We start from the raw sequence: 13,413 nt of genomic DNA, 5'->3' as shown, positions 1-13,413 counted from the left end.
GAGAAAATGAATAGAAAGGAGGGAGAGGAAAGTAATGTATGCTAATTTTTCAAATGTGCAACAAAACAGGTTCATACGCGTCTCTTTTCAACGTCATCATCGCAGAGGAGGCAATGCGGCGCTTCAACGTTTCCTCTATTGAAAGACGTTGTGTGTGAGTATTTGAGAGCAGTAATGGATCAGGATCTAGCTGTTCTGACTTGTAGATGTGCTCTTGAAATGGGTTTGTTCATGTAAGTGACGTTTGCGTTGCTCATGAGGAAGATTACATGAAGAGATTCAACAGATTGGAGGCTCGACATTTCACATCAACCGTTTTCACTGACGGCACAATAGACACATACAGAGATGTTTTGCAACGTGAGGAGGCTACTGCCCTGTAGAAACAGAAGCATTCCATGATACTGAAAGTGTATTTGATCCGGATTACTTGGGCATTAGCTTTGCCACTCAACTGTACTGACATATCTAGATTCCACAAGTCTCAAATAATGCGATGGTGCCGCTTTATCATGGTCCATGGTCATCTCTCCAAAATGATCGGCTATAAAAAGCTATTGATAGCAAAATACAAGTATAAATTTGGATGATTTATGCATCCTAATGTACTAGAGAGAATCAGTATGAGATGCTATGTTTGAAGAGATTACTGAAATGTATAGATTGCATATCAGCGTGATCCAAGATAGTGATTCAGAGGCAATACACAGCCTTCTCAAAGTGACTCTGATGGGTACATTTGTCGATACACACTCTCCAAGATCTTTGTGCCATGTTCCATCAAATGCAAAAAGTCTGTGATATTCATAATCAAGCTCTGTATCGTTTGTGTACCCAAATATCATAAGCTTTTTGTGGTTGTTATCACACGACTCTTTTGAGCATTGTTACATATTGGCTAAAACAAGATATATCGCTTTCCCTTCTTTTTCTTCTCTCCATCCTCTTTTTTTGATATAAATAATTTACTGTGCCAGCAAAGATGAGAAAGCGTGAACAACAGCAACAACCACAGCCGCAACCACAGGTGCAACCACAGCAAATAGTAGTAGGAGCACCGTCGTTTTATATGGATATCTTTGAACCACCACCACAATGGCGAACATCCGTCAACAACAACACCAACAGTATCAATTATCACGCTCACTCACCTACCCACAGATCACCTATACATCATCAGCCATCGCTATCCGAGATTGTGTATCAAGAGTTCAATGGCCCTTCCGAGATACAAGAGGGTAAGTCTATTGGTTTGCTCATCACATCATGTTTACTCAATCGTGTTTGCACATAGCGTATCCCGGAGTCTATCAACAAGATCGCCTTAGTCAGCAGCAGCATCAGTTACACCATCAAAGGAGTCAACAATTTCAACAACAACAACAGCAGCAGCAGCAGCAATTGCAACAGTTGCAATTGAAGCAGCAATTACAATATCAACTGCAACAGCAGCATCATCAACAGACACAAGAGCAGAACCACCATCCCCATCACCACCACTCTCGAGCTAATTCCATAGGATCAGCACATGATTTTGAGTCTGCAGCTTCTTCATTGCACACTATGTCAACGAGTCCTCATTATTTACAGTATGATGATGTGGATGACGATAACGAGAGTATTGATAAATCCATGTTTCATAACCATAACCAGCAGCAGCAGCAGCAACAACATCGTCATCAGGCTGATAATATAAGCATTGCAACCTCATTATTTACTGCTGTAGAACATCTAGAGAATGATTCAGAAGAAGAAGAACATTACGATGATAATAGTTCAACTGAAAATCAACGCCACGGGCATTTACCATCAACTACGACATTTCAGGAACAAAAACAGCAAATATCAATTAATGATTTGATGAAAAAGCTGGATATCCAGACCTCTGTTGAATGGGAAGGTATACGTTGTATAATCTTTAACAAATATATCAGCTCACGCTGCCATCTATAGACTACAAACCGCAATATAGACTGCTGAATGAATCATACGATAGCGTAAAGCAAGGTACAGTGTTCCATCATCGACTGCTTTCTTTTGCCTAATGCTCAGAATAGACATCTACAAGGAAATCTATGCAACAATGCAGAAACTGCAAGAATTAGATCGCAAATTCAACACGGTGAAAGCAATATTTCATTCAACCATGGAAAAAAACTACGAGCAAATGTCAAATCAATTAATATCCCAATGTGATGCATTGACAAAAGAGCAAAACGAGTCCAAAAACAAGCTGAAATCAGGTGGGCCCCCACTCAAATGCTAACCGTGCATTCGATCATTAATATCAAACAGATGAAACAAACAGAGAATATCTACCAAAGAGTGGAAAGATTCGATTGAATGTGGGAGGAAGCATGTTTGAGGTAAAATAGAAAAAGCAGATTCTAAAATCCTATTTTTACGAGTGGTTCCAAATAGACATCTTTGAGTACATTGCGACGTGATACAAATAGTCTATTGGCTACTATGTTTTCCGGGAGACATCTCATTTCAGCGGAATCAGATGGATCTTACTTTATTGACCGTGATCCATCTCATTTTAGACTTGTGTTGAATTACCTTCGAGATCTAAGGGTGGGTTGCCATGGATACAGTGCCGCTGTGGATATGTACTTATAAATATGACGGATATAGATACCACCAACCATTCTTCAAGACACTAAAATGTAAGTTTATTGTGTTACTTGATGGTGGATAAACCTAATCTCTCTTTTATTATCGCAATTGCATGTATTAGATGTCAGGAGCTGCTACAAGAAGTATGTATTTCCAAATAGAAACTGTAATGCATTGTCTCACCAAAAGATTCCAAACAGGCAAAGTATTACTGCATAGAAGGTCTCATCAAGATTTTACAACAACAGCATCTATAAAAGATGTGTAATTTCGCGTAACCTTGATCCCTGTGCTCCGTTTGAAAGAACCATCTTTTATTGTAAAGAATAAAATTTCTTTTTTGTATTTTTCTTTTCTCGAATCAGTCTCTTTTCTTCTTTCCATCATCACTACATCTCTAATCCTTATCAGAAAATGGCATGGAAGCAAAGTTTGTTCATAGTGATGTGCAGTAGTCTGCTACAGTTCATCCAGGCACAAGGGAATTATGCCAATAGTGTCAGCATCGGTAAGCATTTTTTTTTTTTTTAGATGTCCAAGCTCATTGTTTATATTAAACATTTCGATAAACAGATGCATCCAACGGCTATGGATTTACAGTCCAATACTTTGACAATTACAAAGTAGTCGAGAACCTCATTACAAATCAAAAGTATGCTTTGGTGTGCTGCAACCAGTCATTGGCCAATTTCACCTCTTCTGGATATCATGCTGTTGTGAATACTCCCCTGACAAATGTTGGCATTGATACTGAATTAGATAGCCTTCCATTCTTTGAGTTGTTGAATCTCAGTACTGTGGTGAAGTCAGCAAGCCCAAGTGCTAATATCACTTCTCCCTGCTTTGCCGGTGTCTCTGACGGACCAAATTCAACTACCACTACTGTTATCGATGCCATCTTTACAGCGCAAGCCAACAATGCTGCTTTGGGTACCAAACCTCAATACATTAGTGTTTCTGCAGGCAGTGAAACACTCTCACCAGTTCAGGTAATTGCTTGAATGACCTTTTATTGGAATCATCAGACCATTTACATTTTTGATTTGGTACAGCAATCAGCTTGGATTATCTACATTGCACAATTCTTTGAGGTTGAACAAAAGGGGTTGGGTATCTACAACAAGATTGCAACAAATTATGAATGCCACAAATCAAATTTGGCTCATTCTGGAAGTAAAAACATTGCCTGGACTATGTATGATGCTGTGAATAAGGCCTGGACTCTTCGCTATGATAACTATACAAGCTCATTGATTCAAGATGCCGGTAAGAAGGGTGTGAGAGTGCGGCAAAAGGGCTGCTTGCTAAAGTATACGTAGGCATGAATTTGGTTGGCGAAAACAACAAGACAACCACATTCTCCAACTTGACCCTTTTCCACAGTGCTCTTGAAGAGGCAGAGTTTATCATTGATGATTCTGCTGCTGCGAATTTCAAGACTGATTTTGCCTACGGAGACTGGCTCTCTGCTGGTGGATTGAGCCCCAATACCAATTCTTATGCATTCTTGACAAACCAAAATGTCTTTCGCACTGACAAGTTGATCAGTAAAACTGGATTCTCAGGTAAGTGTCTATTATTTAAAGCGTAGATGAACCAAACTGATCCCCTCTGCAACTAGATTGGCCCATTCGCCATGCCGCAAGAGCTGATCTTGCCATTGCTGATGTCATTCATATGGTATACAACACCTATGAACCCGATTACGAAATGACATGGCTTCGTGCCTTTGCTCAAATGGGTAAATCTGGATTTATCTCCAACGCAACATATCCTAGCTGCACAAATCCAGCTGAAAGACTCGCACTTGATATCTGTACATTGGATGCCTTCAAGCCCAACTCCACTGTTGATGGAACTCCCCATAAATCATCCAACCCAAACATTGAATCTGGCCTTTCAACTGGAGGTAAAGTAGGTGTAGCTATTGGTGTCATTGTGGGTGTGGTTGCTGTTTCCGTCATTAGTGTATTTGGTTACAGAAAGTACAAGTATTCCGCCAAACCCCAAGAGGGTACATTCTACAGAATGAATGATGTTGCCTAATGATAATATGATAAATAATTCAGCAATCAATATCATGATTTGTATTTTTATATATATATATTTTACATACTTTACGTTATTTTTAATAAACATTCAACGATTATACACTTTTTATAGAATCCATGATAGCATGTAGATATTCGCTTTGCCATTCAATTATGCAGTGGCAATTTAGTTGATTTTCATCTCACATTGTGTCAAATTTAAGCAGGTATCTTTAATGTTTATATCATACAAGCCTTTCGAGACTTCGCGTGGTTTCCAACGAAGCGAAGCGTAGGTCAGGAAACCAACCTACGTTCAAACGGCTCGCGCTGCCGTGGGCTTTTGGCTAATATTGCAAAATTAATATAGCCAAAATGTTAGATGAAACTTGATTGTTGATTGAAATAAAATCACTAATTGTATGAGTTTATGCGTCGGATGGCTCTTTATTATCTTCGTTTCGGAGAGAACCAACCTGCAAAGCGGCAGCTCGCGCTACCGACTGCCCTTGCGTATCTTTTCAAAATACTACTACTTTCATGTTGACCCTCTACCTACACATGAAAACCCTTCATATTATCTGCGGATCTGATTCTTATGTGATGCTCTACATCCATATGCACGTAGCTACTTCATATACGGGCAAGCAGCATACTGGTATTTCCCCCTTTTTATTCCTTAGTGTCCCTGCTACAGCAAAATATGAATGCATTTGAGCTGCGTTTTCTCGCGTTCAAGACCGTTTTAGATCGTCAAAATAGCGCTACACAGTTGCTTTCATCTAGCAATTACTTTCTGACACCTTTACTCAACTTTTTGAGGACCAAAAAAACATGGCCAAAAATCGACCAAAAACCATGAGGGGTACCTCATGGTTTTCTTCAAAAATCAAACGATCGCGTTTTTGACCCCAAAAATGAAGGCTTTTATTATGATATATATTAATTCAAAATGTTTCTATCGATCCAATGCAACCCCTGAAACTTTGGTTCTGAGGCTTTCACATGTAAAATCTCGACATTTTGGCCAGAAATCCTCATTCTATATTTTTTAATATTGTGCAATACGTTTATTCAAAACACCTATTTTATTTGTCACCTTTAGATGCGCCTTGAAAAGTACTTCTGAAAAGCTTAAGGAAGTATAGGATGATCATCACGACTCATATAGTCGAATGTTGTAAAATATTTTTTTTTTTTGTAGGGCAATTGTATTGCTTTATTTAAAGTCCTTTTACGTACGCCTATTAGATGGGAGAGGAAAAAAGACTGGATATATATTGGGGGAACTAATTATGGAGACTGATCTAAGGTTTCTTGGAAATGTAAGGTATCTAATGAGCTACGAAGTGATGAGAGTAAAATTGATGGTAGGAAAGGTTTGTCCTGGAATGTAAACTGGTAGTGGTGATACCATATAGTTTGTAGCATGCAGGCGAAAACCTGGTAAGCAGAGAGATTCGGATAGATTGAATGATCTTGACGAGAAGGGTTGTGTTCGAAAAGAAGGAATTTCTGGAAGTTTTGGTAACTGTTTTGGGAGATGAGAGGGGGCATGTAAATGGAGAGGGCGGAAGACCAAAAGGATCGTTTGTGGGGACAGGCAAAGAGGAAGTGTTCCAATGTTTCGGTGGATGAGTGGCAGATCCTACAAAAGGGATGGTGGATATGAGGTTGCCGTTCATGAAGAATGTCTCTTGTGGCGACTTTATTATGAAGGATGCGGAACCAGGTGTTACGTGCATTCAATGGGATACGTAAGGACCAGAGACGTTTCCATTTGGCAGAGGATAAGACAGATGGAGGTTTGGGAGGAACATGGTAGGAAGGTAAGGATTTATAACCAGTGGTAGTCGCAGGGACTGGATGGAATTGTTGGAAATCTAGATCAAAGTGTGAGGAGATCATGGAGAGAAGAAGGGAGTGGAGAGAGTCAAGGGTGAGTATGGAGGAGGTGGATAATTGATCAGTAGTGGGGAGGGGACGAGGGATATTTGTGAGCATGGTGTTTAGGGTGAACGTATTGAGGAAGAGGTATTGATCATGTATGAAATTGATGGCACGGCGACTGCAGTGAGGATGGGGGAGGTGCTCAAAAGATTCTTTGAAAACAATGGTGTTGGAAGTAGAGTTGTAATCAAAGATATCAGATCCAAAGAGATCCTGACGTAGGGTGAGATGGTCAGCTAGGATGACGGAGGGTGGGGAAAAGGTGGAGGCGAAAGGATGGGAAGGGGGTAGCGCATGTTGAAGGAGAGAAGTGAAAGGGAGGCGGAGGATGACAGGAATGGGGACGGAGCAGAAGGAAAAGTTTCTAATGATAGAGTCTACGGCAATGATGATGTTGGCAACAGGACCAAAAGAGGGTAGACCAGACGGGCGACATTGAGGGAAAAGGAGTGACCAGTGGTAGGATGGGAATCGAGTGGAACCGAGACACATGGAGAGGGTGGACCGAAGGATTGGAATGGAAGGCATCAATGATGGAGAGGGTTGTGTAGGATGAAGGAGTGGATGGATCCATCGCCATTGCAGAGCTTGGGCTTGTCTCGCAGGATTGATCAGGTTCAGACCGCCCTGGGATCGAGGTAAAATGAGAGTGTCAAAAGAGAAGCGGCTGATTTTGGAGTTTCGGTTAATAAAGGAAGTGATGATTTGGCGTATCTTGTTGAATTCAGACTTGGTGAAGGTAACCAACCGAAGAACATGCCATAGTTTGGAGAGTATCAAGGAGTTCACAACGGTGACACGACCGCGGTAGGTCAGGTTCCGACAGGAATGAAGTTGACAAGAGCGACTGATGTTAGAGATGAGGGCGGAGACGAATGAAGTTCGCTGTTGACGATTGGCATGGATAGGGTAACCAAGGTATTTCAGGGCCGTTAGAGAGGAACGATCATGCCATGAAGTGATACCTTTAGAGGCCAGGAACTGAACCCAATGAGGATGGTTGCTACCAGATAGGGAGAGTGCTTCAGTTTTGTTGTAATTGAGGGAGGCATTAGAAGCAGACATATACTTTCCGAGTAGATCCTCGAGAGCAGCGAATTCTGATGGATTGTTAAGGGTTACTAAAGTATCATCCGCATAGGCGAGAACTTTGACCACTGGCGGTTGGGAGCCAGAAATGGGATCAGGAGGGAAAGAGAAGCCCGAAATGCGAGAGTCATTGTGGATGGCCCGGAGAAAGGGATCAAAGGCAATGTTAAAGAGAAGAGGACTGAGGGGATCACCCTGACGAAGACCTCGCAATTGTGGTAAAGGAGCGACTAGGAAGCCATTGACATTAGGTTGGATTTGGGTGGCAGAAAAGAGATTGATGATGGCGATGATGAGGGTTTGAGGGATATTGAAGGCGTCCATCATAGCTTGAAGGTAAGAGAAGTGGATGCGATCATACGCCTTCTCCTGGTCTAGAAGAAGGGCAATGGATGTTAACTTGTTTCTGGTAGCTACTGTTTGCATGCATTGCAGGATAAGACCCTGCTCCGCAATGAACCGGTCGGGCATGAAGCCCATTTGCTGGATAGAGATCTTGTCAGCAAGGTGACTCATCAGACGAGAGTTGAGGAGGCGAGTGAAGGTCTTGGCATCTGTGTTGATCAGGGAGATTGGGCGCCAATTCTTCAAGAAGGAGAGATCACCTTTCTTTGGGAGTAACACCAAACTAGTTTGAGACCAGGAAGCAGGGAAGGTATCATGGAGCAGAGCATCGTTGAAGACACGGATACCAATGGATGCGGTAGACGGATGTTTGAACAAGAGACGCAGGATCTGATAGGGAAGGCCGTCAATGCCAGGGCTACTCTGGGTGGGAGACCGGGAAAGACCATCCAAGATGTCATTCAGAGTAAAAGGAGTGCATAGGGATTCATGAGAGTCATCAGATAATCTATGGGAAGCGGGAATCATGTTAGTGAAAAATTGTATATCACGTTGATTTACTGTTGTGGGTGTGTAGAGTCGAGAGTAAAAGGAGTGGACAGCTTGTTCCTTCTCAGTTTGAGAAACATAACATGTGCCAGTGGAAGGATCCTTGAGAGAAGGCAGGGCACGCTGAAGTTCTCGGTGAGTAGACAAAGCCTTGAGAAATCCAGCCGAGGTCTCTCCCTTCTCTCGCCAGCGCAGACCTGATCTTAGGGCTTGGTGTTCAACCATTTCCTGTTGTAAGGCACTGATCGCTTTCTCAATGGTAGGCAGACGATCATTCAGGATGGCCGTGGACTTGTAGGCACGGAGGATCCGGTTACGTTTACTCTGCAATTGTCTGAGCTGCCGACGCCGCCATTCAGCCTGTTTCCGACCGATCTTTTGGGCTAGGGATCGAGTTAGAGACTTGATGTCGTCCCATAACACTTGAGGAGAAGCTGGGAAGGGATTGGAAGCTAGATCCCGATGAAAGTCATCCAGGCGTTTATACAACTGATTCACAAAGAAAGAGTTATCAGCCAGGCGTGGGTTGGCCCGCCATAAGCCTCGGCCATGGTTGTTTAAGCGCATTCGGAGGTGGATGCTAAGCATGGCATGATCGGTCCATTGTGGGGCTATAAAGTCGACAGTGGATGTGTGGACAAAGTTGGTGAGAGAGGGGGCCACATACATGTAATCGATGGTGGATCTATACCCGGCGCCGTGGAAGGTTGGTATGGGTGGATCGGGTTGCAAGCGGTGAGAGCACTCTCGATAATGGTGTTGCAACATAGCATGCCAAAGCCATTGGGCCCTTGTAGCTGGTGGCATATTTGAAGGGTCATTGGAGTCTAGGTGAGGCGAGGTGAAGGAGTCCTCAAGAGCATCCGGCACAATGAGAGAGGGGTCGGAAGGATGGTGGTAATTGAGGTGTAAATTTCTGATGAAAGAGGGATTCTGGAGGCCATCTTGGATGCTGGTTGCTGGGAAGTGACGGAAATTGTAGTTGAAGTCGCCTACAATCATATCTGGAGTTTCAGAGGGAAAATTGAAGGAATGGGTGGAGAGGTTTAGCAACAAGGACTGAAAGAAGGGAAGTTGAAGGAGATCAGCATAGAAATCATAGCGGGCGTGGTAAGTGGCAGGTGCATAAATATTCATGAGACGGAAGGGACGGAAAAGGTGGTTGGCATGAGAGACAGTACAGATGATTAGACGACCATTGTTAGAGACATATGCATCATCAAGCTGGATAGCTGGATTAAGGCTGACGACTCCACAATAGTGCGTCCATATGGAGGTTTTGGCCTGGAGTTGCATATCCAAGCGATCTTGTACAGCGGGATCAGAAGAATAGGTTTCTTGAAGACAGAGGATATCCATACCAGAGGAGGCAAGTAGGCGAGAGAAGGACCGACTAAGGTCAGGAGTGGAGGGCTTGGAAAGACTACGGCAGTTGAGGCTACAAATATGGAAGTTGGTAGTTTTGTTCTGTGATGATGCTGGATGGGATATCGGGTGTGGAGGATGATTCGTTGAGGGTGGGGAGGCTGGAAGATGATTGAGAGCTGATTCCAAGATCTCACTCATTGAGAGAGATCATCGGTGTCAATCGAGGAGGTAGAACCGGTATGAGAGAGTGCCTCAGCAGAGGCATTGGAGGCAAAGTCTGGAGTGGTGTCCATTTCTTGGGTGGACACCGCGTTACCAAAGTAATCAGTGAGAGTGGGAGCAGCAGGAGGGACCAGGGAGATAGGGTCAGAGTCAGTGGAGGGAAGAGGGATACTAGATTGAGGAGCAGCGGATTGGGAGGCTTGCAAGGCCTGGGCAGTAGCAAAGTGAGGGGCAGGTCGGCGCTTGGCGGGACGAGGGAGGCGTTGGTTAATGATATCAGTAGCCATGGTGTGAGGTACCCAGCCTTGACGAACAAAGTACTTAGCAACACCAGGAACGAGATGAGGACGGATGAAGTAGAGAGTTCGGATGCAACGGTCCTGGTGGAGAGCATGGGCTAATTGGAGGCGACGTTCCTCAGAGAGATCATGGTATTTGGGATCAGCGACGTGATGATGGTCCAATGGATCGAAATTCTGGATTGGTTGGGTGTCGATTTCCAAAAGTTTCGACTTGAACTCGTCGAGATAGGCTTCGTGAAGGAGAACTCCAATGGTGTTGCGAGCGGGGAAGTTGAGGTCCAGAATTCGGAGATTGTCAATCGAAATTGCGCGAAATTTCGATCTGATTTGGCTGCGATTCATGCGACGAGAACGAGGGAGATAAACCAAGGTGTAAGAACCATTTTGAATGGAGTCATCAGGAGGAGGAGAGAAAAAGCGATGTAAGGCTTGGCGCTTACGATCGGAGAGGGGAGCAGGTGGCTTACTGGCAATGGCAGCCCAGGAAGTGGTGGATTGGGGTGGTTGAGCACTAGGCTTGGATGTAGATCCAGCAGAGGTACCTTTGGAGATGACATGAAGAGGTGAAGGAGTGCTGGAGGCAGGAGGGGAAATTGCTTTGATGGCCTGGAGAATTCGGCCCATAGTGGCCTCAACAGAGTTGAGACGAGCATCGTTGGCCCTGAGATGTTCATCAGTGGCATTGAAGCGGTCAAGAGTGGAAGTGATACGATCCTCGATGGATTGGTTAATACCTTCCTGTTTCTGCATGAAGGTATAGATGTCCTTGAGGGATGCCGCAATGTTGGAAAGGTGTTGTTCAGTTGAAGACATGGGGGTTGTTTTCAAATTCTTTACTAGAGGTTAGGGATTCGATGTTATTAAAAAATTCGAAAAGTGAAAGAGAGGTGGATGTTGTAAAATATTTTTTTTTTTGTAGGGCAATTGTATTGCTTTATTTAAAGTCCTTTTACGTACGCCTATTAGATGGGAGAGGAAAAAAGACTGGATATATATTGGGGGAACTAATTATGGAGACTGATCTAAGGTTTCTTGGAAATGTAAGGTATCTAATGAGCTACGAAGTGATGAGAGTAAAATTGATGGTAGGAAAGGTTTGTCCTGGAATGTAAACTGGTAGTGGTGATACCATATAGTTTGTAGCATGCAGGCGAAAACCTGGTAAGCAGAGAGATTCGGATAGATTGAATGATCTTGACGAGAAGGGTTGTGTTCGAAAAGAAGGAATTTCTGGAAGTTTTGGTAACTGTTTTGGGAGATGAGAGGGGGCATGTAAATGGAGAGGGCGGAAGACCAAAAGGATCGTTTGTGGGGACAGGCAAAGAGGAAGTGTTCCAATGTTTCGGTGTTGTTGTAAAATAGATCCAAGAAGTCGAAAAATGATCAAAAGATTCCTATTTCGAGAAAGAAAATTACCTTCGGAGAATGAAATAATTTTGGCTGGTAGAAGTATTGCCATGCTTTGTCATGAAGACAATAGATGTTTCTAAACCGAATAGAAAGAGGATTGTACCTGAGAAAATGCTATAGCTTAGTCAAGTTACTTCTGATTGTCTTTGGTACGTATTTTTATAACTTAGAGGTCTAATTATTGCAAACTGCTATGCAAATTTGAATGCGAAATGCAAAATTGTCACCTTAGTTACTCTAAATGGAATTTATTACTGATCCAAACACTTGGTGCTGTAGTCTTATCCGTCCATTGACCTTTGAAATTGAAACAGAACACAATCTGATTTGATATTGATAGACTGGCCGCTGGGCCCTCCCATGCGATAGTCAAACATTTGGAGCCAACAAACACTGGATCCATAGTATATTCATAGCATTTCCTGGCGTTATTTTTTCAAATGTTTAGACTGTTGCACAGATTTTATAGTTTATTTGTCGGTTGATTAGATATCCGGTGATTTCTATACTTTTCCCCGTGTGGCAGCTCACTAACATTTTAGCCGTTGCCGACGGATATCCAAATATCGCAATCATGATCATTGTCCAAAGGGAGGCGAGAACAGAGGCTATAAGTCGAAACAAATGTAAGACCAGAACTAAAATCCCTTCTTTCCTCTCTTTTTTACTTTTTTTTTTTTTATATATATATTTCTCGTTATTGCAATCTTTTTCAAAATGCTCAATAATTGTTGCTTCTGTATCAATCTCAGGTAAATGATTCACAATGTATATCCGAAAAAGAAAATGCTTACCTTTTGTGTTTTGAAATCTTAGAACTGCTACGCTTGTCTTGGCTGCGTTAGGCGCTGTTACTCACCTCTACGGTGCTATGACTTTAACAGCCTTATCAGACGAATTTGATGACGCTGATACAGGCGCTGTTCTTGGCCTCACAGCTTACTCATATCTCTCTGGTTTTGCTTGTTTAGCTGGTGCAGTTGGTGTGCTGAAGGTAAATAGAGATTGCTTGGTTTTTCTTGTCCGCAGCCCAGGTATATTAATGCTTCTTTCTTATAGAACAACGTTAAACATCTTCGTTTTTTCAATGCCTACTATTGGGCTGATTTGGGTTTACACACCATGTTCTCAGTTGCAAGTGCATTGATGCTCTTCAGCCTTCATACTGATGTTTGCAAGGAAATTGTCAGTGAAGCCAAAGATGATGAATTTGATATGAACACATGCGAATCTGTCTATATTCAAGGTGCCTGGGTTGTCACCATTGCCATGGCTATCAACATGTTGTTGAAGCTTCACTTTGCATTTGCTATTCACTCTTACACCAAGCAAGTCAAGCAGATCAAGGATGATGAAGAGTTAATGGACCGTGTGATTTCTACACCTTATCCCACAGCTTATATCTCAACAACAACAAAGGATAACAAGGAGCAGCCCATCTATGTTGCTGGTCAAGAATATATCCCTGATGAGAAGAAACAGCAACAGGCTGAGGAACAACACTAAATCAATGCATTCAAACCAACGTT

General features: G+C 42.8%; 5 protein-coding genes across 5 annotated transcripts; 3 read left to right on the top strand and 2 right to left on the bottom strand.

Moving 5' to 3' along the window:
• Positions 1-982: 982 nt before the first annotated feature.
• Positions 983-2,876, top strand: THG1 (tRNA-His guanylyltransferase; the record flags this gene model as incomplete). Its single annotated transcript, XM_064829007.1, has 9 exons — positions 983-1,238; positions 1,295-1,900; positions 1,954-2,007; positions 2,058-2,243; positions 2,296-2,366; positions 2,422-2,577; positions 2,638-2,669; positions 2,741-2,762; positions 2,820-2,876. The coding sequence occupies 9 exons, from the start codon at positions 983-985 to the stop codon at positions 2,874-2,876; spliced, it is 1,440 nt and encodes a 479-aa protein (XP_064686209.1).
• A 187-nt stretch (positions 2,877-3,063) lies between these two features.
• Positions 3,064-4,665, top strand: RPS17B_1 (40S ribosomal protein S17.e.B; the record flags this gene model as incomplete). The annotated part of the gene is made up of 5 exons (XM_064829006.1): positions 3,064-3,127; positions 3,193-3,608; positions 3,672-3,885; positions 3,939-4,184; positions 4,241-4,665. 5 exons carry the CDS (start codon positions 3,064-3,066, stop codon positions 4,663-4,665), a joined length of 1,365 nt encoding a protein of 454 aa, XP_064686208.1.
• Positions 4,666-5,942: 1,277 nt separating this feature from the next.
• On the bottom strand, positions 5,943-9,941 carry ATC70_009777 (Dolichol-phosphate mannosyltransferase subunit 3; the record flags this gene model as incomplete). The annotated part of the gene is made up of 1 exon (XM_064829005.1): positions 5,943-9,941. One exon carries the CDS (start codon positions 9,939-9,941, stop codon positions 5,943-5,945), a length of 3,999 nt encoding a protein of 1,332 aa, XP_064686207.1.
• A 203-nt stretch (positions 9,942-10,144) lies between these two features.
• ale1_2 (Lysophospholipid acyltransferase) lies at positions 10,145-11,287 on the bottom strand (the record flags this gene model as incomplete). The annotated part of the gene is made up of 1 exon (XM_064829004.1): positions 10,145-11,287. The coding sequence occupies one exon, from the start codon at positions 11,285-11,287 to the stop codon at positions 10,145-10,147; it is 1,143 nt and encodes a 380-aa protein (XP_064686206.1).
• A 1,314-nt stretch (positions 11,288-12,601) lies between these two features.
• On the top strand, positions 12,602-13,390 carry ATC70_009775 (uncharacterized protein; the record flags this gene model as incomplete). The annotated part of the gene is made up of 3 exons (XM_064829003.1): positions 12,602-12,636; positions 12,701-12,878; positions 12,944-13,390. The coding sequence occupies 3 exons, from the start codon at positions 12,602-12,604 to the stop codon at positions 13,388-13,390; spliced, it is 660 nt and encodes a 219-aa protein (XP_064686205.1).
• Positions 13,391-13,413: the final 23 nt, after the last annotated feature.

Source organism: Mucor velutinosus (genome assembly GCF_035048745.1).
Source record: "Mucor velutinosus strain NIH1002 chromosome Unknown tig00001563, whole genome shotgun sequence".
In the NCBI taxonomy this organism is placed as follows: domain Eukaryota; kingdom Fungi; phylum Mucoromycota; class Mucoromycetes; order Mucorales; family Mucoraceae; genus Mucor; species Mucor velutinosus.
This window is presented reverse-complemented; position numbering and strand designations above follow the sequence as displayed.